Raw genomic sequence first — 23,678 nt, 5'->3', positions numbered from 1 at the left:
CCCTGGTCTGGGAAGATCCCACATGCCGCGGGGCAACTAGGCCCGTGAGCCACAACTACTGAGCCTGCGCGTTTGGAGCCTGTGCTCCGCAGCAAGAGAGGCCGCTATAGTGAGAAGCCCGGGCACCGCGATGAAGAGTGGCCCCCGCTCGCCGCAACTAGAGAAAGCCCTCGCACAGAAACGAAGACCCAACACAGCCATAAATAAATAAATAAACTCCAATCTCTAAAAAAAAAAAAGGTTTAAAAAAAAAGTTCAGTATGTGGCAGCTAGAACATATATTATCTCATTTAATCTTCACCATAACGTGCTTAACTCTTAAGAGTTGTGAGAATGCCTCACAGAGCTGCTTCTCAATTCCATATTGCTCTGAAAATACATTTCTGGGGGTAAGGCCCAGGCACTGGTATTTTTAAAAAGCTCACCAGGGGGATTCTAATGCAAAACCATGATCCAGAATCACTATTAGTCATACTTAAAAGCAGGAGCACCCTAACTCAAAAATAACCCTCAGTGGCACAGCTGGCCCTCTCCAATACCCTATGGCCCCCACAAAGACCTTGGAAAAACTTTCCAACAGGCTGCCCTCAAATCCTCGGATTCCATCATCTTACTGACCTCCTGGTGTCAATTTCCTACATAATTACACACTTTGACTCAAGTCTCCAATTTCTCCTCAAACTATGTTTACTTCTTCCCATGTTCCATTCAACATCATCCCCTTTAGATAGAATGTAACCTGATCATCCAATTAATTTCTACGAGAACATAAACAAGGAAAACAATGAGCCAAATAATCTGACACTCTTATTTCTGGAAAGCTGCTAATACCTTTTGTTTTGGCCTCTAGCAGCTTGGATGAATATGACAGGTGCTTGAGAATAAAATTTATCTCCCTATACAGATTGGGTTCACTTAGGTACTATTTGCTACTTTTAAGATACAAACATGTCCGATATGTAAGCACAAACTGAAAGAGTTTAGCTAAATTGTCCTAACAGTTAACCAAAATAGCAGGGTAACTCCCATCATTTGAACCTCCCCTCTCAAGCCAAAAAAATTAAAATGCTACAATTACTTCCCAGCATTTTCAACGATCCGCTTATTTTCAAAGCGTTTTTTAAAAAGTTCTCCGTAAGCTTTCCCATAAAATATTTGCCTTTTTGGTGGTAATTTATGTGAAATAGGCAAGGGCAACAATCAAAAGTTCACTTAAGAATAAGGTAAATCTTAATTATACACTGACCCAAATATCAATAAGCTACAACATACTATATTATGAAACAGTGCCTTTTCCACACATTTCCCTATGGCTTTTAAAATTCTACCGAAAGTTTTTCTAGCATAAAAGAATTTAAAAGGTCCCCCAACATGGCGAAAGCTCAGACATGACATTAGTTCCCTCTGGTTAAACAAGAAGCCAGTTCAAGAATCCTTTCTTAATAAAATTCCCTGGCTTGAATTTCAATCCTAACTTTAATTTTGGGGACAACAAAATTCCACTACTTAATAGTACCTAGAGCAAGAGAAACGTACTTACCTGATCTCTAAGAATTCTTGGGGGCAGGCTTCTCACACTATTTCACAATATAAATTGTAAAAATAGGTTGGCAGCACTACACATACAGGAAAATAAAACTTCAGTCGATTTAAGATTAACTCACATATACAGAGCCAAAATCCTACGTAATTCCTGCTGTCTCTGGGGAAGCTTATTCACTACAGAAATGGGGAATGTAAAAAAGACTATATTGCAACAGACGTAGAGTGAATTAAGTGAATGACAAGGCATGATAGTTCATGGGGACTTGATCCAAAAAGGCCACATTGTTAGGCAGTAAGGGTGGGAATTCAGTCTCTTGAAAACCATTACTGGAAAATTCAATTAACAGGCAACAGAAAACCTAACCTCTAAGTTCCAGTTTCATAGCCATCTAACTATGTGATGAATAACCCTCTAGACCTCAGCCTTGTCATTTTTAAAACAAGGGTTAGGGCTTCCCTGGTGGCGCAGTGGTTGAGAATCTGCCTGCCAATGCAGGGGACACGGGTTCGAGCCCTGGTCTGGGAAGATCCCACATGCCGCAGAGCAACTGGGCCCGTGAGCCACAATTACTGAGCCTGTGGGTCTGGAGCCTGTGCTCTGCAACAAGAGAGGCCGCAATAGTGAGAGACCCGCGCACCACGATGAAGAGTGGCCCCCGCTTGCCGCAACTAGAGAAAGCCCTCGCACAGAAACGAAGACCCAACACAGCCATAAATAAATAAATTAAAACATCTGATTGTCTTAAAAAAAAAACCCAAAAAAACCCAGGGGTTAGAATTAGATAATCTTTACATATCTTTCCAGCTCCAATATTCTGTTTATTGGTTCTGTAGTTATCTTTCCCCATACATTTGAGTTTAAAAACTGTAGTGATCTGCATATTTAAGGCTGTAAGAATGGGTATATGTAGGTAAGTATTTTCTGTCCCTCAACATCCTCAAATAAGGAACAAAAACTCTGTTTTAGGTTAGGGAGTATTTACCATCAGACAAAATGAGGACTAGAATGGTGAAGTGATTTATCAGCACAGTCAGCAAAATTAGAACTTTTTCTTAACTGCATGTACTAACCCACTCTGCCTCAGGTAGAGGTTACAAAAAAAGAATACATGGGAGTAAATCACCAAGATTATGACCCAATTTTTTTGCTAGTAAAGTTGCATATTTGGAACTGCCTAAACTTTTTGAACAAAGAGGAGGCTGAAACATTCCTTGCTAGTCATTTATATAACTTTGTTATTCTCTGTTTTGCATTAGTCTGTCAGAAATGCAAAGTAGCTTTATTTCTTCCTTGAAATGTTACGTCTAGTAGGCCTATTCAGGTCATGTTTTTCTCTAAGCTTCAACTTTCTATTTAATATTCCTCAGAATAAAGAAAACAGCTCATTTTAAACAAGAAGTTTATTTAAACAACAAGACGCTTGACTTGAAGGGAAAACTATCTAGGATTCATTTCTTTTAGAGTAATTTATCCCTACTTAAAGACAGATTGCCCTACATGTAACAGCTACGTACAAAAAAGTTATAAAATTGTCCTTGGTTTTACAATGATAAATGAAAAACATTAAAATTCTCCAATCGAACAAGGTATGCAAGAATTTTTATGTTGTTCTTTTTTTGTTAAACAGTGAGAGCAAAATAACTTACTGGAATATAAAGATAAGAGCGGATGAGCATGCCACTAATGGAGAAAAGGGGGTATCTTCACAGAACCAGTATTTTTCCCCATTCCATCTCCATTTGATGTCGATCAAAACATACCGTTGGCCATTTAGTTAAAAAAAAAAAATGCAATATGCTTGTGCACATACACCAGTTACTTTATGTACAATAAAGGAATGGGGAAGGGGAAAATGAAAGAATAGAGAAACTATACTGTAGTAGTCAGGATGTGGTGGAACCAAATTGCGGTTTTCTAATTGAGAATGTCTTCTTGGTCTGGAGGAACAGAATTCTGGAGTAAAGTAGCAGGTTCCCTTTTTAGTAGACACCTCCTGTCTGCTGCTGGAACACATCAATTGTATCTTCATCCTCCATTTCCAACTAGCATAAATGAGAAAAAAAACAATCGGCCATTGGTTATTTAGCTCTTAAAATTTATAACTATCAGACTTAAATAGCCTGAAAATCTGCACAAGTTCCACCCAATTCCAGTGTTCATTATTTTAGATGTCCCACAGCTTAAAGTAGCATCAGACTTAGGTTTAAATAATTTTTCACTTGGTCTTTTTTATGAAGATTACAGAAAATTGAGTTTTTAAGTTAAAAAGCTGAGTATGTCCATAAGTTAAATCATCTCACCTTTAATTATTGAAAATAAAACTGATGTGTATAAAGGCTCTCACTGCAATGTTGTTTAGATGAGCAAAAAACTGAAAATAACCAAAATATCAAAACCCAAAAAAATATCGTACATGCATACATGAAATACCATGTACCTGTTATTAAAGAATAAGTAGATTTACACATGCAGAAATGGAAATATCCCTTAGATACGGTATTAGGCTAAAAAAATTTAAAAACTAGGCAGCAAACAGCTTATAGTATTATATTTGTATGTATATCTTTAAGTTTGTGTGTATGTGTATAATATGAACATATCTTTGCCTATGCACAAAACAGTGGTTACCACTATGTAGTAAGAAGAGGAACCTGAGCAAAAACAGACTTGTTAAAAAAAATCCAAATTCAAAATGCTATTAAGTTTGCAAGGTTTACTACCCACACATTATACATAAAACCATGTTGACAGCAGGAAGGTCTCGGTACATATGGCAACACTGTAAGGTAAACAAGCTTTGGAACAGTTTATAATGCTGATAATTACCCAAGAAAAATTTTCTAAAAACTGGTAATTTTGAAGATAAAACAACAACCTTGGGCATCTAAAGACAAGAAAGGGAACTGTTTCTAATGAAGTTCAAATACAGTAAAAGTAGGACTAAAGCATTAAAATATTAATGACTAAGTCTCAATTCTCTATTTGTAAAATGGAATATCATTCAGTTATGAGAACTAAATGAGTCAAAGAAAGTGAAGTACTTAAGAGAATATGAGTATATAACAATTATACTGCTATTAAAATTGGCCGCTAAGATGTTCTAATTTATACAATTCTGCTATTTAACAAGTACTGGAAGAACAATTCTAAAATGAATCAATTTCACTCTAAAATAAATTCAATTCCAAATACTAAAATGAGGTCAATTCCAAATTCAGTTTGAAGATTTTATAAATGCAGTACTGAACAAATCCTCCTTAGGTTTAATTATTTGCAGCTAGCATAATAGACAACTCCCAGAAGTTTTTTTTGGTGGTGGGTGAGGGCTTCAAAAAACAGAAAATACATTACCATCAGAGTTTAGCATAATGGGTTCTTTTTATTCTTTTAAAACCATCAAAACTGGTCTTCAGCCTATCCACTGAAATGAAACTACTGGAATGTTTTTCAATTTTATAGTGAAACTTCAAATGCCTTCAAAGGATACAAGAGAGCTTTTTCTCTCTCTCATTCATCAAGAGAATTCAGCTCCTCCTTGTGGCTACACACTATAATTGCTTCTTAGAGACTCATCAACAGAAATCTCTTCAAAATATTCTTCCCTCAAGTACAACTCATAGACATTTCAAATTTTTGAAGATTATCAACAAAACCACAATCTGGATTTTCTGCTTCACTCATACCATATTTATCACTTTCTAGTTTTTATGGGGTGATAAAACAAATTCAAAAGGACAAGGGCTCCAATTTAAAATTTCTGCTATCAAAGATTTTTTCCCCAAAACTGAATGTCTTAAATGGAATTTCAGAAGGTAAAAAGAAACAAAAAGTTTCTGCTAAAGAAGATAGCCCAGCCGATCCCCTACAAAGTGAGAGAACAACTGAAGTAATAAGTAAAGAGATTAAGGGATCAGACAACACCTTTTGTAGTAAGGGTTTGGAAAGCCACCTATTATCAACAGCCCTGTGAAACATAAGCTACCAAGAGCCTTGCAGTTAGAGCCACTAGATTCTCTTTAGTTCAGAAGGACAGGTAAAGAGAATTCATGAGGGGCTAAAATGCTTAGGATAAACAGCCAACCAACTGCTTATGGGGAACCCTGGGTATGATTTACAGCTGCAGAAATGAAAACAACATTCTGAAGTAACAAACAGGAATTTTATTTATTTTTTTCCAAATAATGCTGGCAAGAGGAAAAATATGGATTAAAGTAAAATGACCTACTAGTTTTACTAAGTGATAACTGAATACTTAAAAACCATTGGCACTTCCTGAATCTATTTTTTCTTTCTGTTCCCTTTTGGCCATATTTTACACAGCTTTGAACTCTGGTAAGAACTATATTCCAATGACTAGAAATTCACAAATTAATAAACAAAGCTGTTGAGAAAATTATAAAAAACATTGGTTTTTCTAGTTAGCACAAAGACATTTTTACCTGTGCAGGTGTGTCTGTTTCATTGATTGGCTGCCCGTCAAATCGGAATCTGATCTGCCTCATTGACAAACCCTGGACAAAGAGTTTAAAAGCAATAAGAATGCAAAGAAACAGTAAGAACTAAAACTACATGCATATTTGGCCATGAATGTATTTAAAAGAGAGACCTAAATAAATGATCAATATGTTAACATTTCTATATTGGTTAAATGATTTGGGGTGATTTTCACTTTCTTTAAACTATACTGTTTGATTTTCATTGGAAAAATGATTTTTCTTAAAAAGGACTGAAAAAAAAAAAGGCTGTTTTATGCTTTTGAGACCATAGCTACTTTAAGCTTGAATAGATCATACCTTGAGTTAAACAGTGCATTTAAGTGAGTTAGATACTGAAAGGAAATTTGAAGCAACAGATGCACACATCAACATTCCTCAACGCACATTAAAAAGCGCTCCAAAAACAAACACATAAACAAAACCCATTAATAATATGAAAACTGAAGTCACCTAAAAAAGGTGTAATGATTAAAATAAAACTTTGCCTAAAAGCTACCTTCCCTTCATGTCTATCCAAACAATTCCTACCACTATGTAAGAGTAACCTAAGCCCCAGCCCAGCACAACACTAGGCACACCACAGGCATATTCAAGTTCTTATCCTTGGACAGTGAGGACATTTCCAACAGAACACAAGGCAATAACTGGTCCCTAAAACCATCTATAAGACCACAATCCACATCCAAGAAAATCCTGGAACAGCTCTAAAGAAGCACCTGCTTTTTTTCTCCTTAGGACTTACCCAAGCCTGCAATTATTAGTCAACCTTGTACTAGAAAATAAGCTCCAGTAGGGATAGAAATCTAGACTTAGTTACATACTGTATATCTTGCACACGGTAGGTGCTAAATACTGATGGAATAAAATGGATGAAAAGCAGTATCTATCTAAGTATGCTTCATTTTCTGTTTTTATTTGAAAGTAAACCTAAAGCTAAGTTGAGGAGAAGCTTTATTACAAAAAGGGAGTGTCAAGAAATTTTTATGTGCATTTAAGGAGATAAATGAGCTTAAATACACCCCTTTCTGCAAAGGGGACTCCATTATTAAGAATTACCTACCTGACACAGGGGTGGGAAGAAGGGGAAAGGAGCAAAATAGTAAAGTTGCTGGTAACTGCATCCAAATGAGGACAAGATTTCTTTGGAGGTATGCTGTGAATATTTTAACTCGAAAAATACCTTTCTTGGAAGCATCTTACGCAAAGTCATTCCTGTATCATGCTCAAATTACAAACTATAATTCTCGTTACAAAAACTCAGTTTTAATTGATATTTAAGAGAAAATTAAACTGAGTTCCTAGGACTAAAAATATTGAAATAAAGTATTCAATAAACACTTGTTTAACAACTGTATTCCCTTATTTAACAAGGATTCACTGAATTGGTCTTTAAAACTACCTGTCACGTGAAAATCATACTGCTTTCCTTTAAAACTCTCGTCTTTGGGACCTCTCTGGTGATCCAGTGGTTAAGACTCCACGCTCCCAATGCTGGGGGCCCAGGTTCAATCCCTGGTCTGGGAACTAGATCCTGCATGCCGCAACTAAAGATCTCCCATGCCATAACTAAAAAGATCCCACACGCTGCAACAAAAATCCCACATGCCGCAACTAAGACCCGGTGGACAGATACATACATAGGTAAATAAATAAATATTAAAAAAAAAATTTAAACAAAACAAAACACAACACTCTGGTCTTTGACACATACCACTTCCAGACTAGCCCTTGTCTTAAGGAATACAAGCAATCCCCCACCAGGTAGGTGACAGCCATAACCTAATTCATTCCTCATGACTTTCAAATTTAGTTTGCAATTACACAAAGTAACCAAGAATTCAATGCCAAGCCATTAATACTAAGTATTATCTATTTACAAACACTCCATTGGAGACTCTGCTTCAACAAAACTCTTGGCATCTTCTATATGCTGGGTTCTTCCTTCACTACATCCAATGGCGTGGCCATTCAAAATAAGGGCGAAGGGAAGGCAGGGCCAGTAGAACACAAGCAAATTGTATTCCTTTATTGCCACCTGTTTTTACGCTTTTCCTTATCGATAAAAGCTCTTTTATTTTGCTAGAGATCAAAAGTCCAAAATTCAGGAAACTTGCCTTTAAGATTCCATAAACCATGTAAATTCAAACAATGAATTTGCATTAAACCAGTATTTGGTTTCCTCTTCTGTAGAAATCTCATCCCTGAGCTTTAGAGTTGTGCTCCAGAAGAGCTGTGTGAGGTTCTCTCTTCGGGTCCCCATTTCTTCATTTCACAGAAATGAACTGGACTAAACCAATTATTCTGTGCTCTCCGAAACCACTTGACAATCTAGTAACCAATGTTGGGGTAGATTTACACTAGAATGGAATAGTATGCTCTCAGTCAGTTGCCTGAAGGATATGTGGCGGATATAAAGTGGGCAAAGTCTAACTCTACATGTGAATGAAAAACTTACTAAGAAACCAACCTACAGAAATACTAGGTTTGAATGTTCTCTATCCTTTTACAAGCATTTGAACACATTCTATATGCCGAGCACTGGTCTAGGCTCCAGAAAAATAGTCAATAAAACAGCCCTATGCTCATGAAGCTTACATTTTAGTGCAGAGACAGATAAATATAGACAATAATCAATGCAAAACAACAAATCAAAACAAACAAACAGAAAAGAGTGAGAGGACTCAGTGATGGCAATAGGGGCACTCTGAATTAATCAGAGAAGTCCCTGAGGTAGTAGTTAATCAGGAATAGAATAAAAATGGTTGAGGGCTCAGCCCTATCCAATGTAAACATAATGTCAGCCACATATGGTACTTTAAGTTTTCTAGTTGCCACATTAATAAGGTAAAAGTTTAATAAAAATGTTTTAATTCAACATATTTAAAAATACTACCACTTCAACATATAATCAACATTTTAGAAATTGAGATATTTAACTTTTTTCATACCAAGTTTTCAAAATCTGGCATTCATTTTACACTTTACCACACATCTCAATTTGGACTAGCCACACTTCAAGTGGTAAACACTCACACGTGGCTTGTGGCTACTGTGCTGGACCAAGTTAGATAGAGAACAGAATTCGCTGATGGATTTTATTTGTTATGATGCATCATCAAGGAGGACCCTAAGTTTTTGACAACTAGATGCATAATGGTGCTATTTACTGAGTGGGGACAACGGAGAAAGATTTCTAGTAGAATCGAGAGTCCTGCTTTGCATGTTTAGTTTTAGATGCCTATTAGGCATTCACTGGAACTCCTCCAGAAATCCAATACCAAATGAGTTCATTAGAAAGTAAATATGAGCATTCAATTAATCTTGATAGGAAATCTTTGGTCAAGAAGTCTCACCTGCCAAAAAAACTTTAGCTATGCAAATTCGATCGGATAAATATTTTGGTTTTTTTAATAACCTGTAACTACACTTAGAAAGCAGGGAATCAGCCCCATTAGATGATACTTCAACCCCCTCTTCCTTAGAACCAGAGAAACCACTTGAAAAGTAAACAGGGATCTTGTTTCACTCAAAACTCTGAGGTTATCCCCAATTTAAGAGGAAAATGGGAATAAACATCTTTCCAAATTCTTCCTGGGTAATATTTTCATATTTGCATTCCAAAAGATATGCACTGGAATTATATTTTTTATGGATTACCAACGTTCTTTTTCCTCTAGTCCAAGTTAAGAGTGGCCCCAACAAGTTTAGTCAAACATAACCCCAATCTTATGCCTAATAACTGAAAAAAATCAAGGAAAACTTTATTTACACTGGGTAATATAGTCGACTTACTTTAACGTAGCAGGAAAACTAAAAAATTCTTGATTGACCCACTAACTAGATCTTATAAGACAATTTCCTATGAGGATAATCTAGAATACACAGGATGTGCTTTACTTTTTCTGGCACACAGTATAATGCCCCAGCACATAGGCATCTGGTGAAAAAAAAAAAAAAAAAAAAGATAAAAAGCTCCTTTGGGGGCCCTACAAGAAATATGGGAAGTCTTAAATATGACCATTTTAGGATGGAGAGTATCAATAGATGTATACAGTAAATTGGTAACAGTTAATCTAGGCAGTAGACTCATGGGTATTCAATGTAAACTTCTTTCTCTAAGTTCGAAAATTTTCATAGTCAGTGTTGAAAAATATGACCATTTAAAAGCTACAATTTAATAGTAATTAGAGAAAAGTTAGGTAAGATATGCAGAGAATTTTGTTGAAAGTCACCAAATCTAAACATGAATTTCTATGTTGTATAAGGTTTTGCTACATAAACATTCTACAAAATGATTACCTTTTAAAATTCCCCTGGAACCTGAAGGAGTACTAGTATTCAAATATGGTAGATACCAGTGCAAAAATTCTTTAGCACAATTAATAAGTACATATTTACTAACTGTTAGGGGATTTCACCAGAATTCTTTAAATGAAAGTACACTGAAGGGCATATCTTTGTAAGGAACTATGAAAAAGTTTATGCAGATAAAAAATTATAACCACAGTACTCTCTTATTATGTTATAAATAAACTAGGCATAAAATAAAGCTTCAAACTCAAAAAGAAGTTTAAATCTTCAGTTTAAGAAGCCCTTCAGTCTCATGGAGAAGGCCCAAGTATCAACTCAAACTCAATTTTCCAACTTGTAGAGGTTTTAACCTTACTCTGTTTTGAACCTATTTTTAGGAGGTGAATTTGCAATGTAGATAAGTTGTTTTGGTCTAATAAAATAATTTTCCAAACTTTTATATATTATACATCCAGGATTGAACAAGAAAAATACATCTGCCAGGCTACTGTTGGATTAACTGATCTACCAGAGTTTCTGTTATACTTGCAAAAGTCATCTTTAAAATTACCTTTGTATTGTTACAGACTCAACATCACAAAAGGAAGCTTCTTTGTCTTAAAGCTTACATTTACCTCCCAGCATCTGTTCATTTCTACTTCCTCTTCTGATGTAAAAAATTTACTATTTTCTGAGTAAAATTCAAATATCCTTATAATACAGGAATGTGTATGCTTGGCTCAGGAGGTTAAATCTCTTGACCTCTACTATTAGTGTAAAAAGAAAATATTAGTTTTACACGCTTCAGGAAAATTGCAATGTCCTTCTACTCACATTTAATTTTATTTCCAAATTGGTTAAAACACCCGAAATATTGTTTTGACACAAGACAAATTTTAAATTGTTAAAAAAGAGCCTGACAAGAAATTTTACCAAGTTCGTTCTTATTTTCTTATAAAAGTAAAATTGCATCCCCTTGGGAACAAACCACATGTTGTGAAAACAATTTGATGCATTTCTGGCACAGAACTAGAATCATATGTGATATTAACCACCCTAAGGGGTTTTATGAAGAATCAACAAACCAAGTGTACGATAAAACTGTGATATATCAAGTATATAAGTATATATTCATTCTACCAAAGATAATCTATTGTCATATTATGCTGGTTTCTATTCTCAAGAAAATAAGGTTTGTTTTTTAAAAATACGTTTTATTCAGTGGAAGTATACAAGTCAGTTCCTCACCTGTCGTTCACAATAGGCTTTCATTAGTTTACTAAGTGGTGTATGCCTCTTAATCTTAAACTGCACCACAGAACCATCCTGCCCCGCCACCTTCAAATTAATATGATCGTTGTTCTCAGTCTTGACTCCTTCCTGTTGAAAGAAAAATAAAAGTATAATTTGGAAAATGTGAAGAACAAACAACACCTTTCAAAGCAGCAGCAGCCCAAGTTGCTTCAGAAATCAACAGGTTTCTCATTCTTATAACAGAGCATACAGCTGTTTGCAGCTGCTGAAATCAATCTGAAAGATAAGAAACCCTGAAGCAACAATATTAAATAGCTGTCACAGAAACAGAAAAGCAGCCTACATCCAATACTATCAGTGTCGACAATTGGTTTTTAAAGATGGATCTCCCTCAATTTACTGCAATGCCCTCTTGAATCTGAGTTTTTTAAAATGACATATATTGGATCACTCTCAAAATATGTCTTTCCTCTAAGAAGATTAAAAATAAGCATCCTTTCTCTTTCCAAAGTGCTTTGAGTACAGAATGCAAGAAAAAAATCTAGAGCTTGAAATTCAAAATTCATTTCAAATCTCTTGTTAAAAAGTTACCAAATTCAGCTTAATAACAAATCTCAAGCTACATTTATAAAAAACCACCACCTAATTGAGGAATATCCTTTGATTCTCTCCCAAGCAGCGGTATAACTCAGAACCACTATTATTGTTCGCCTCTACGAGCAGCTTCATTTTTGTTTATTTTTAGTTATGAGCTTATTCTCCCCTCCCCTTTGTTGTCATGAGTCAAATGCACAGTTTTATTCTTTGTAGACTTATTCCACAAGTCTTCCTTGTAGATTTTGACCCAATCTGAAGTTCATCAAAATCAAGTGTAGAAGGAATTCTGTAGCCCCTAAATCACTTCAGAATGGAAAGAGGGGAGGGTGCCACAAAACAAACCAAAAGAAAGTCCCGTGTGCCAGAAAGAAGTGTGTGCCCGAGTCCTCCAGGGAAAAGCCTCCTGGAGCCTCAAAACCCGCGTTGAAAAGTTAAGCCCTACGAAGTCTCTCTGCTCGTACATCTGCCTCCAACTTCCCGAAACCACATGGTCTCGGCAGGTTAGGGGTTATGTGGCATCCAGGGAAAAGCCCCTGCCCATTCCGACAAAAAATGTGGGAAATACTCCCCGGGAATCCCCCAACCCCGGCCCCTCACGACGACCGACGGGCATCCGGCTTCCAACCCATCAGTAGCCCATTGATTCGCCCCGAGCCCTCAGCCAGCCAGTGCGGCCCAGGGCAGGGGTCCCCAGACGCCCGCGGCCCCCACCCCAGAGGGGGGAAGCCCGGGGAGGAGGGAACTCCTCGCCACCGCCAAGGCGGCAACACCCGCCGCGGCCCGGCGCGGGGTCCGCCGAGGGTGGGGACACCGCGCGCCCTAACGCCCCTCGTCACGCGCGCCCGGCCGGCAGGGCCCAAGAAGCCCAGCTCGCGGCCGGTGGGCCCGCGGGTGTCCGCGATTTGCCCGCCCAACTCGCGCCCGGCGCGCACTCCGAGGCGGCCGGGGGCGGGGGAGGGCGGCGGGGCCTCCTCCCGCGCGGGAGGGAGGAAGAGGGGAGGGAGGAAAATGGCGCGGAGCGCCGGGGCCTGAGCCGCGGCCGCCCCGTGGGGGGCCCGGGAAGGCGCGGGGAGCCCGCGGCGGGCTCGGGCCGGACCCCGGCCCGCGCCGTGACCCCGGCCGCGCGGCGAGGCGCGGAGGCCGGCGCCGAGCTCACCTTGGGCTTTTCGTCGGCCATGGCGAGCGCCGGAGTCTCCTCAGCTGCCGCTTCACAAAAGAGGTACCAGGTCCGCACCGAACGAGCACACAAGCAGCACCAGGAGCGGCAGAAGAAGGAGGCGGCAGCGGTGGAGGAGGGAGAGGGCGCGCGCACGTCGTGCGCTCCCTCCCCCCATCCTGCGTGCGCGAGCCCGAGCCGCCGGGGCTCCTCATTGGTTGCCGCCTCGCGGGAGCGCGCAACGCTTACATAACCACCGCCACCCCCCGCCCCGCACCGCCCCAGCGTGGGCCCGGCGCCCGCCAGGCCGGCGGGAAGAGGCGCGGACACGCGCACCCGGGCCGTCGCGGGGGCGCGCCTGGCTCTGGGCGGGGCTGTATTGTCCTCCTTCTGTGGTGGAGCTTAATCAAAATGGCTTCCAGCTGGTCCTCGGTGGGGACGAGGAGGCTTGAGGCCTAGACGTGACACACAAGCCGGGGAAGGCCGACTGACTAGACAAGGAAGGGGGAGCCTAAATCAAAGCCCCAGCACGAGGTTCTGGGAAAATAACCTCTCATTCGGTGGCCCATATGCAGCTTTCCTCAGGGTGAGAGGAACATCACAGTTCCTCTCAGTCAGCCTCTCTTCCCTCGGATTTTAAAGCTTCAGCCTCATCCCGCTTCCCACCAGGCTCTTGCCTTAGTGCCGTGACTACTTCCGTCCTGCTGGAAACCCTGTACTTTGACTAGCTGAGGAAAAAGGTTCATCCTACAAACTCCTTACTCATTGCCTGGCTCCCAACCTCCAAGAGGAAGCAGAATCCATCAGAGAGAAGCACCCGACATCTAGCTTCCAAACCAATCGATCACTTCCTCCTTACAGCCGTTCAGAAATAGAAGTTGGTCCCTCTTGTCTTAAGAACAATCCTGACATCTGTGCCGTGGATGTCTCCCACTCCTCTCGGTAGGTTTTATTGATTATGTCCTTTGTCCTTCATTTTCTTCCACTTGCACATTAGCCGTTAACCGTAGAAAAAGACTCTCAATTCCAGTTCCTTCTGAAGTTACCACCGTATCTCTCTCCATTCTTGGCCAAATAGCTTGAAAAAAATGTGCACGCCAGCTGTCTCCACTCCCTCACCTCCCACTTACTCTTCAACACACTGCAATCTGGTGCACGGTTCCACTAAAACTGCTCTCTACAAGGTCACCGCAGACTTCTTTGCTGGGTCCAGGATGCTTCCCAGTTCATCACTCCTCTTGAACTCCCTCCCTGTGACTTTGGGCTATGACTCTGGCCTGTCCTTGATCCCTTTGCAATTTCTTTCTTTCTCAGCCCTTCCCTTAAATGTTCCTTGGGTTTTGTTCTGGACCGGTTTCTCTTCCCATTCTATTCCCTCTCCTGAGATGACTTCACCCCACTTCTATTACCATCTATTTGCTAATGATTCTCAAGTCTAGATTTCTAGTCCAGATCTTTCTCTGAATTTCCAGCCTATAAATCCAACTGACTTCTGAACATCTCCACTTGGATGTCCTAGAGGCACCTCAAATTCAGCAAATCTCAACTAAAATTCCTCAATTTACTTCTCAGACCTGCCCTTCTCTTTCAAGTTGCCCGGTCACTGTGTGACACACCATTATAACATTGCTCCAGGGACTTCCCTGGTGGTCCAGTGGTTAAGACTCCACGCTTCCACTGCAGGACTGAGATCCGACATGCTGTGCTGCGCAGCTCAAAAAACAAACAAAAAACCAAAACAACAACAAAAAATTGCTCCAAGGGCTTCCCTGGTGGCGCAGCGGTTGGGAGTCTGCCTGCCAATGCAGGGGACACGGGTTCGAGCCCTGGTCTGGGAAGATCCTACATGCCGCGAAGCAACTAGGCCCGTGAGCCACAATTACTGAGCCTGCGTGTCTGGAGCCTGTGCTCTGCAACGGGAGAGGCCGCAATAGTGAGAGGCCTGTGCACCGCGATGAAGAATGGCCCCCGCTTGCCGCAACTAGAGAAAGCCCTCGCACAGAAACGAAGACCCAACACAGCCATAAATAAATAAATAAATAAATAAATAAATTTATTAAAAAAAAAAAAATTGCCCCAAGCCAAAAAGCCAGGGGGCATCCTTGACCCCTTCACACACTCCCCATACAGTCAATCTCCAAGTCTGCTCGATTCCACCTTTTAAATACCTATCAAATCTGTCTACTTCTCTGCAGCCTCTGGCCAGTGTTTGGGCTCTGCTCCATTTGCTGGGCTTCCAGCTGGTCCGCCATGGGGAAGAGGAGGCTTAAGGCCTAATTGTAGGACAGGCCAAGAAAGGCAGATTGATCAGGGGAGGCAGTGGAAGCCTAAATTCAAGTCAGGTTTCCCCAGAGCTATTGATCTTTTGGTTTTAAGGTATGTCCCAATTGTGTCTGAATATTTAAGTGAATCAGAATCATCTAAGGTGCTGGGTTTTTTGTTTGTTTTTGTTTTTGGCCATGCCACACGTCATGTGGGATCTTAGTTCCCTTACCAGAGATCGAACCTGTGCCCCCTGCAGTGGAAGCAGGGAGTCTTAACCACTGGCCCCCGAAGCAAGTCCCTAAGGTGCTGGTTTAAATGCATATTCTCCTGCAGTGTGGCTCTGGGATCCCTCTTTTTTAACAAGCTTCCCTGGTGATTCTTAAACACACTAAAGCCCAAGAACCACAAACCATTCTAAAATAAAAACAAAATAAAAGAAGTTTCTGGGAATACCCTGGCGGTCCAGTGGTTAGGACTGTGTGCTTCCACTGCAGGGGGCAAGGGTTTGATCCCTGGTCAGGGAACTAAGACCCCACATGCCACGTGGTGAGGCCAAAAAAAAAAAACCACTTTCTGCCACTCCTTGGTTCAGTGGCAATCCTCTGCCTTACAGGATAAAGTCCAAAATTCATATAAGACCTACAAAGCTCTTTGAGAGCTAATCTGGGCTAACCATTCTAGCTCTTTCTCATCATCTTCTCCTCGAAGCCTCTGCTTCAGTCATAATCAATTACTTGGGGTTCCTGAATGTACCTGCTCTCTCTCAACTTTAAGCTTTTGTGCACTTTTTTTTTTTTTTTTGCTTTTGTGCACTTTTGATGTGTAAAGATTCACTGAATGACTGAATAAATTGAGGCTATCACTATGCATAAGATCCTGTGCTAGGACTTCCCTGGTGGCACTGTAGTTAAGAATCGCCAGCCAATGCAGGGGACACGGGTTCAAGCCCTGGTCTGTGAAGATCCCACATGCCGCGGAGCAAGTAAGCCCGTGCGCCACAACTACCGAGCCTGCGCTCTAGAGCCTGTGAGCCACAACTACTGAGCTGGCGTGCCACAACTACTGAAGCCCACACAACAAGAGAAGCCACAACGAGAAGCCCACACACTGCAACTAAGAGTAGCCCCACTCGCCACAACTAGAGAAAGTCCGCACGAAGCAACGAAGACCCAACGCAGCCAAAAAAAAAAAAAAGATCCCGTGCTAGGCATTGGGCAAAGTCCCTGTCTCAAATTGGGTGGGGGTGGGGGTGGGTGGGTGGGTAGGAAGGGTAGGAAATATACAAGAAGTGAAAGGGGAAGAGAACCAACTGCCATGTGTCAGGCACTGAGTGGGGCTTTACTAATTAGTTCTTTTTCTCCTTATACAAACCCTTCCAAGTGGATTAGTATTTACTTACTATGGAGGCTCAAAGAGTTAAGTAACTTGCCCATCATCACACATCTGCCAAGTAGTGTTGCTTAAGCTTCTATTACATGCCAGGGAACGAACGTGCTGGGTGCTGTGCCAGGTACTGTAGAGAAAGCAAAAGAGATGCTATCCTTGCTCTCCTGAACCCAGGTCTTATGTTGACATCACACATCTTCCCAGGCTTGTAGGACTACAGAACCATCAAAGAGGAATATTGTCATGTTAAAATTTACCATCAGTAAAATGTGCGGGCCTCCAATAATCAAATGGTTGTTTAGTTGTTAGCTTCTAGGTGACAGGTGTGTCCTACAGTACCCCTGCCCTGAAGTTATGCTAAACTACAAAACCACCTTTGGGCAAAGGAGGAGTTCTATAAAAAGTAGTTAAGTGTATTCAAACGTGTGAACAATATATGTTCCAATGACAAACTGGAATTCTGTGAGCTGAGCCTAGGGAATCTACTGAGAGTCTCTCCAATTTCCAGGAAAAAAATTGTGGAAAAATAGAAATTTCCCAACATTAAGTTTCTCCCGCTATCATTTTCATAGGAGTGGGAAAGGGAGTGGCTGTGTACTGGAAAATGGTGCTTTGGGAAAAAAGTGCAAGGAGTAGTATGTACAAAAAAGAAGAACAGTGGCAAACATTAACGAGTGATTATTATGTGGGGATTCTGTACTAAGCCTTTAATCCTCACAAAATGTCTATTATTATTATCCCCATTTCACAAATGAAGAAATTGAGACATAGAAAGGTCAGGCAACTTGGTCACCAGCTTGAAGTGGTAGAGCCACTAGACCTGAGACTTTCTGACTCAGAGCCCAGACAGAGCTTAATTACCGTAGGACTGCATCCAGGTTCCTATGGAAGTCCTCAGAGAGAAAACATGCAAAAAATATATCCTAGAATAGTGGTGGGAACACCAGTCAAGTTGTTTTGACTTAATTTTTGTTTGGCTGTCTCTCTGAGCAGAATGGCAGTTCAATTAAAGGAGAGACCTGTCTTGTTTACAGTTTTGTTCGGAGCACCTAGCTCAGTTCCTGGATCATAATGGGAATGAATGAAGGAGTTGTGCATTGAGCTGTTTTCGCCATTAGGGGTTACCTAGGACAAGAAAGGCCTACTTCCTCTAGAGACCTAATTAAATATCAGTATTTGAATAATTAAATATCAATAGAAGTAGAGGGTAAGAATGGGGGAACCAGCAAGAATGTACTCTTCAGGGTCAGGTGCCAAAGAAAAAACATCATTCCTAAAAAGGGCAGGAAAATAAGAATCACAGAGAGTCTGTTTAGAGCTTGAAATCCTTGCCAAAAACCCTGAGAAACACATAACTGAATTTATAACACAGACGACTAAACGGTGCATAGTTTATACCATCAAATTTCTTTCAGTTCTAACAGAGGTAAGTTGAGTACTTGAGCTATCTCTGTGAATACTGCAGGAATACTGAATACTCAATTCCTGAATACTGCAGGAAATCTGGAGACAATCACAGAATCTGTGATGTTCTGGAAACCTTCCAGCTTTCTATCCTTGAGTCATGGCAAAGAAAATGGGACCCAAACTTGCACCGGCAGTCAAAGCCAAGAAGCTAGTACATTTCACTTTAAATGTATCAGCTGGGGTATTAAATGTAGGGAAATATTGTTCCATTTCACAATACATTCACTGAACTTTTTTTTATTGAAGTATAGTTAATTTACAGTGCTGTGTTAGTTTCAAGTGTACAGCAAAGTGATTGTTATACATATATATATTCTTTCTTAGATTTTCTATTATAGGTTATTACAAGATATCAAGTATAGTTCCCTGTGCTATACAGGTCCTTGTTGTTTACCTATTTTATATATACATTTTTAGTGTGTATGTTAATCCCAAACTCCAATTTATCACTGCCCCCCCACACCTTGCCCCCCGCCATGGCCGCTCCTACTATCCCCTTTGGTAACCATAAGTTTATTTTCTATGTCTGTGAGTCTACTTCTGTTTTGTAAATAAGTTCATTTGTATCATTAAAAAAATTTTTTTTATTTTTATTTTTCATTTTTAAAAAAATTTTTTGGCTGCACTGCACAGCTTCTGGAATCTTAGTTCTCTGACAAGGGATAGAACACGGGCCCCGGCAGTGAAAGCGCCAAGTCCTAACCACTGGACCACCAGGGAGTTCCCTGTATCATTTTTTTTAGATTCCACATGTAAGTGATATCATATGATATTTGTCTTTCTCTAACTGACTTAATATGATCATCTCTAGGTCCATCCATGTTGCTGGAAATGGCATTATTTCACTGCTTTTTATAGCTGAGTAGTATTACATCACTGAACAGGGAAGTACAATTATGGGGACCAAAAGGTGTACACTTTAAAACTTCTTGAAAGACTTTTCCATTTTCTTATCTTTATAATTCTTCTAAATAGGTGGATATCTCATTGATAATATATTTACTTGGTTGTTCCTCTCTTCCTCTGTGGTTGAATATCTATGCCAGTAGCTCTTAAAAGAGGTGATTTTGTCCCCTAGGGGACACTGGGAATATCTTGAGACATTTTTTTTTCTTCCAGTTTTACTGAGATATAATTGACACAACACCACTACATAAATTTAAAGTATACAGAATGATGATTTGACTTACCTACATCATGAAATAACGGCCACAGTAGGTTTACTGAACATCTGTCATCTTTTTTTTTTAATTTATTTACCTAATTAATTTTAATCTAGTCTTTTAAAAAATATTTATTTATTTGGCTGCGCTGGGTCTTCGTCGAGGCACATGGGATCTTCGTTGCTGTGTGCAGGATCCTTTTTTTATTTGCAGCGTGCAGAATCTTTAGTTGTGGCATGTGAACTGTTAGTTGCAGCATGTGGGTTCTAGTTCCCTGACCAGGGATCGAACCCGGGCCCCCTGCATTGGGAGTGCAGTCTTAGCCACTGGACCACCAGGGAAGTCCCCAAACTGGAAATTTGTATCTTTTAACTGCCTTCATCCAATCCTCACAACCCCACCTTCTAGAGACTTTTTTGGCTGTCACAATTGTTGAGGGGTATATTATTGGCATCTACTGGATAGAGGCCAGGGGGCATGTTCTGCTCAACACCCTGCAGTGAACAGGAGAGCTCTCTTTTGCAGTTAAATTTATTTTTTTTCCTCAGGTCTTCTTTTGAGAAAAATGGTTTTCCTTCCTGGTCTTTCATCCTGTTCCCCAGAATAATTTTTTCTGAAGGAAATTAGGCATGATTTCTATCAATGTCTTACTAAGTTTGGCTTTAACTTCTGCTGCTTGAAGAATTTTGAATAGTCAGAGCAGATATAATAACCAGTTTTTAAAAACTGATTTATCTGCTACTGAATGTTTATTTTACATTCTGAAAAATATTAGGACTCTTTTTACCCACTAGAAAATGGACACGAATGCATAATTTCTCGTAGCCACACCACTGGTATCAGAAACACTCAGATCAGTAAAACTCTGTGAAACATTTGGAAAATGCAGCCAGACACAGATGGTTGAACAGTGTGGAATTTTGCGCAAAACTACATTAAATTTTATCCTATAGATGGCTGTCTTCAGAGATAGGAATTTGGATGAAATTGTGATAGCCACAGGATTTTCCTTCCTTTACTAAACAGTGTGTAACTCAAAAGAACAAACTATTGGGGTGATAGGATTTTCCTAACCACTCCAAGTCATCTTATTTTCACCATTCAAATAGGTCGTTCAGAATCATCTCAGGGAAAGAAGGCTTCCCCAAGAAAATTACTGAAATTTTGTCTTGTTTTCAGATCAAATTTCTTTCCTAAATAATAAAAGCTGCTACGTTTTCAGGCACTGTCTCCTAAGGTTTAAGATTTCGAATTACCTTCCGTTCGTTAAAAAAGAAGAAAAAAACTCGCTTATCTGGGAATTTAGAACCAGTACTATTCTATTCCTTGTACGTGCATGTATTTGTAAATATGGCATTTGCAAAATAAATAACTCTTTTAGGTTATTGGACCACTTCTGTTGAGGTTTTCCATAATAAGACCTGGGATTCCCTAATTTGAGTGTCTTTTCCTGCTTTTCTTCTGTGAGATAACAACCGGTATTTGTGTTCAATTGAACCCAGTGGTCTCAATTTCACAGCTGTTTCAGTTGCATCAATTTTGTCCCCATGACTTTTGAAGCCTTTTGGGGTGGGAGTGGCGGCGAATACCTTCGTACACAAGCCCGAAGAACCGACAGGGCTCTCTTGCCACGGACACTGCTCAGAGAAGCAGCGGCGACGACGCTAACCTGCAGACCAAGAAGCTGAGTGGAAAGCCAGGCTCGGGAGAGGTCGCGCGCTCACTCGCACCTCGGCCAAGTCCAGCGCTCGCCCCGCCCCGCGCACGCGCAGCCGCATCACCGCCGCTCCCGCCGTCTCCGGGACCTTCTCTCTGCCTGGCTCGGGGTTGTCCGTGGCGGCGCCGGATCTGCGGAGAGCAGTACTGTGTGGATAGGCTGCCGCTGCCGCTGTTTTCCCTGTCGTATTGTCGAGGCCAGGAAGGAGGGACACGTGTGGAGTGCCGCAGAGGGGTGGTCGTGGCCAAGAGGAGAGACCCCTGCGGCGTTGGTGGTTTGGACCTGCAGGCAGTTCAGGAGGTGCTCGGACGGGGTCCTCTCTCGCAGCCGGCTCTGAGCGGGAGGCCCGAGCTGGGAGCGTTGGCTGCCCCACGAGTTCCGGGCGGTGAGGTGCTGCGCTATGGAGGAGCTAGATAGCGAGCCGACAGTCACTGTAAGGGTGCCCCGAACAGTATTGTTTGCCTTCTAGGTCCGAGGATTGGGTCCGCTTCGTCCCTGCAGGCTTGTCTATCTCTCTGCCGCCTGCGAGGTGCTCGTCCCCTTCCCTCAGTACAATTGCCATCGTCCAGAAGTCACATTAACTAGGTGCCCGTGTTTGGGTCGCAATGGTCGCTGGGTTTCTGCCCCTTTGTATACTCAGAATACCTGGTCCTGGAGGCCCCATTCCATCCCTTTCCGTCCCTTGTCTTCTCGACCTTCCTACTTCTTTGGCTTTTCCTGTTGGGCTAATGCTTTAATGAGCGGGCTTGAACCAAGCACAGGAATTGGGGCTTTTTTCTCCCAGCCGAGCTAAGCTTCACGTCGCAACTCCGTGAGCTTGGCTTTGCTTGAGCTGGCCCAAGGTTTACTAAATATATTCTTTCGGCGACTCTTCTTTTATTGCTCTGTTTTCTTTCAATTGTATTTGAACTCTCAAGAGAGTATGTCAGGTGTGGATGATCTACGATGCTTATAAAGAGATTCAGGGTTGTTAGATAAGAGACACCTACCATTCCCCCTGCCTGGGATCTCTTCTCTCTTAGGTTTATATCCTGCTCATTTTTTACATACAAGCTCCAGCAGCCTCTTTGTCAGGAAAGCCTTTCCTGACTAGGTCAAATATTTCTGTCCGTTTAGGCTTGTTCTTCATCTCTTAGCTCTTGGTAACCTATAAGCCCCACTAAACTGCAAGTTGCCTGACCTTGTATTTTTGCTTTTTAGAAGGTTAGATGCCTTCAGTTTTCAGCTAAAGCCATCAGATTGCAAAGCAGTATCTGACAGAACCAAAAACTGAAAATAGAAGTCATTTCAAAGCTAACTGGACAAAAGAGACATGAGATCTCAAATAGCAGTTAACGTGGTTTGTTACTCTCTATAAAGCTTACTTCTATATGCTATAGATTGTTAACTTTTAATGCATATATAAAGCATGTTAAATATTAAATGTCTATCAAGGACTATGTCAGTGTTTCCAGGGTGAAAAATTAGGCTATCGGAATCACTGGAACTTTTACAGACTACGTGTTATCTTGCTTTTCCCTCTTTCACTTATGTCTGAATCTTTGGATGGGGAAACCTTCCCAGTACCCTGTGCAGCCCAGGAGAGCCACCTTGTTATTGAACCATGACAATGAGTCATGCATTTACAAATGGAATGAAAATGATCTAAGCTTAATTTTGCCCCCAGTAGTGATGGTTGACCTGTGATAACCCAGCTTTACATTGGTGTTGGGGAGACCAGGTAGGAAACTGGTTGGCCTTGTGGACACAGCCTCTCAAGGGGGCATGATCTTGGCAGAACTGCATAGTCTAGAATCTGAACCTCAACTCTGCAAGTTCGAACTCAGTCACGTGGGTATTTGAGAGTTACTCTGCTCTTTGGGCTTACGCTGAACATACCCTCAAGAGGCTGATGAATAACCCTGAAAACCATTGTCACCCTGTGTAGCATTTGTTGTGCCTGCTCTTCATGCAGCTGCTTCCTCTTATCAAGGCACGTGAAGGCCAGTTAGTAATTAGCAGATTCAGGGATGTTTAAGTGTAGATTCAGAGAGAGAATAATCTTGAGCAGTTTTTCTAGACCAGTGGTCTTTTTAGCTCAAGGGCTCTTAAGAAATATAAGTTACAGTTCTTCTTGTCTTTCTTTGGTTGTTTCTTTCCAGATAAATACCTAGAAATGGAATTGCTAGGGTATAGGACAGATGCATATTTAGCTAAAATAAACTCAGTGGGTGATGAGGGAAAGCGGGGGATTACAAGGATTGTTCCTAACAGTTGGGAAAGGCTTGGTCCCACTGGGGGAGTGGAATGAGGTTTGGGAATGAGCATCAAGTGTTCCTTTTTTGGTTCTTGACGTTATGGA

At 41.0% G+C, this 23,678-nt stretch overlaps 2 protein-coding genes across 4 annotated transcripts in view; one reads left to right on the top strand and one right to left on the bottom strand.

The window, feature by feature from the left end:
- Positions 1-2,401: 2,401 nt before the first annotated feature.
- On the bottom strand, positions 2,402-13,586 carry SUMO2 (small ubiquitin like modifier 2). Of its 2 annotated transcripts, XM_057536656.1 has the most exons (4): positions 13,340-13,586; positions 11,581-11,712; positions 5,986-6,057; positions 2,402-3,588 (listed from the first exon to the last, which is right to left on the bottom strand). In XM_057536656.1, the coding sequence occupies exons 1-4, from the start codon at positions 13,358-13,360 to the stop codon at positions 3,526-3,528; spliced, it is 288 nt and encodes a 95-aa protein (XP_057392639.1). In that variant the 5' UTR covers positions 13,361-13,586; the 3' UTR covers positions 2,402-3,525. The 2 variants fall into 2 exon arrangements, with proteins under 2 accessions (XP_057392639.1, XP_057392638.1); XM_057536655.1 differs by lacking the exon at positions 5,986-6,057 and having other exon boundaries at positions 2,403-3,588; positions 13,340-13,494.
- A 7,875-nt stretch (positions 13,587-21,461) lies between these two features.
- Positions 21,462-23,678, top strand: part of NUP85 (nucleoporin 85) — a 29,174-nt gene continuing 26,957 nt past the window's right edge. For both annotated transcript variants that reach the window (XM_007185656.3, XM_007185658.3), the window contains exon 1: positions 21,462-21,770. In XM_007185656.3, coding sequence (XP_007185718.2) covers positions 21,738-21,770 — 33 coding nt within the window. In that variant the 5' untranslated portion in view covers positions 21,462-21,737. The remainder of the gene's footprint in view (positions 21,771-23,678) is intronic.

Source organism: Balaenoptera acutorostrata, chromosome 20 (assembly GCF_949987535.1).
Source record: "Balaenoptera acutorostrata chromosome 20, mBalAcu1.1, whole genome shotgun sequence".
Classification (NCBI taxonomy): Eukaryota; Metazoa; Chordata; class Mammalia; order Artiodactyla; family Balaenopteridae; genus Balaenoptera; species Balaenoptera acutorostrata.
This window is presented reverse-complemented; position numbering and strand designations above follow the sequence as displayed.

Bases quoted from the DNA above. Each gene is read 5' to 3' on its own strand.
- SUMO2 (XM_057536656.1), bottom strand. From the start codon at position 13,360: ATGGCCGACGAAAAGCCCAAG. The intron at 11,713-13,339 runs GTGAGCTCGGCG...TTCTTTCAACAG, and splicing joins TGGCCGACGAAAAGCCCAAG to GAAGGAGTCAAGACTGAGAA. The intron at 6,058-11,580 runs GTGAGGAACTGA...CTCTTTGTCCAG, and splicing joins AAGCCTATTGTGAACGACAG to GGTTTGTCAATGAGGCAGAT.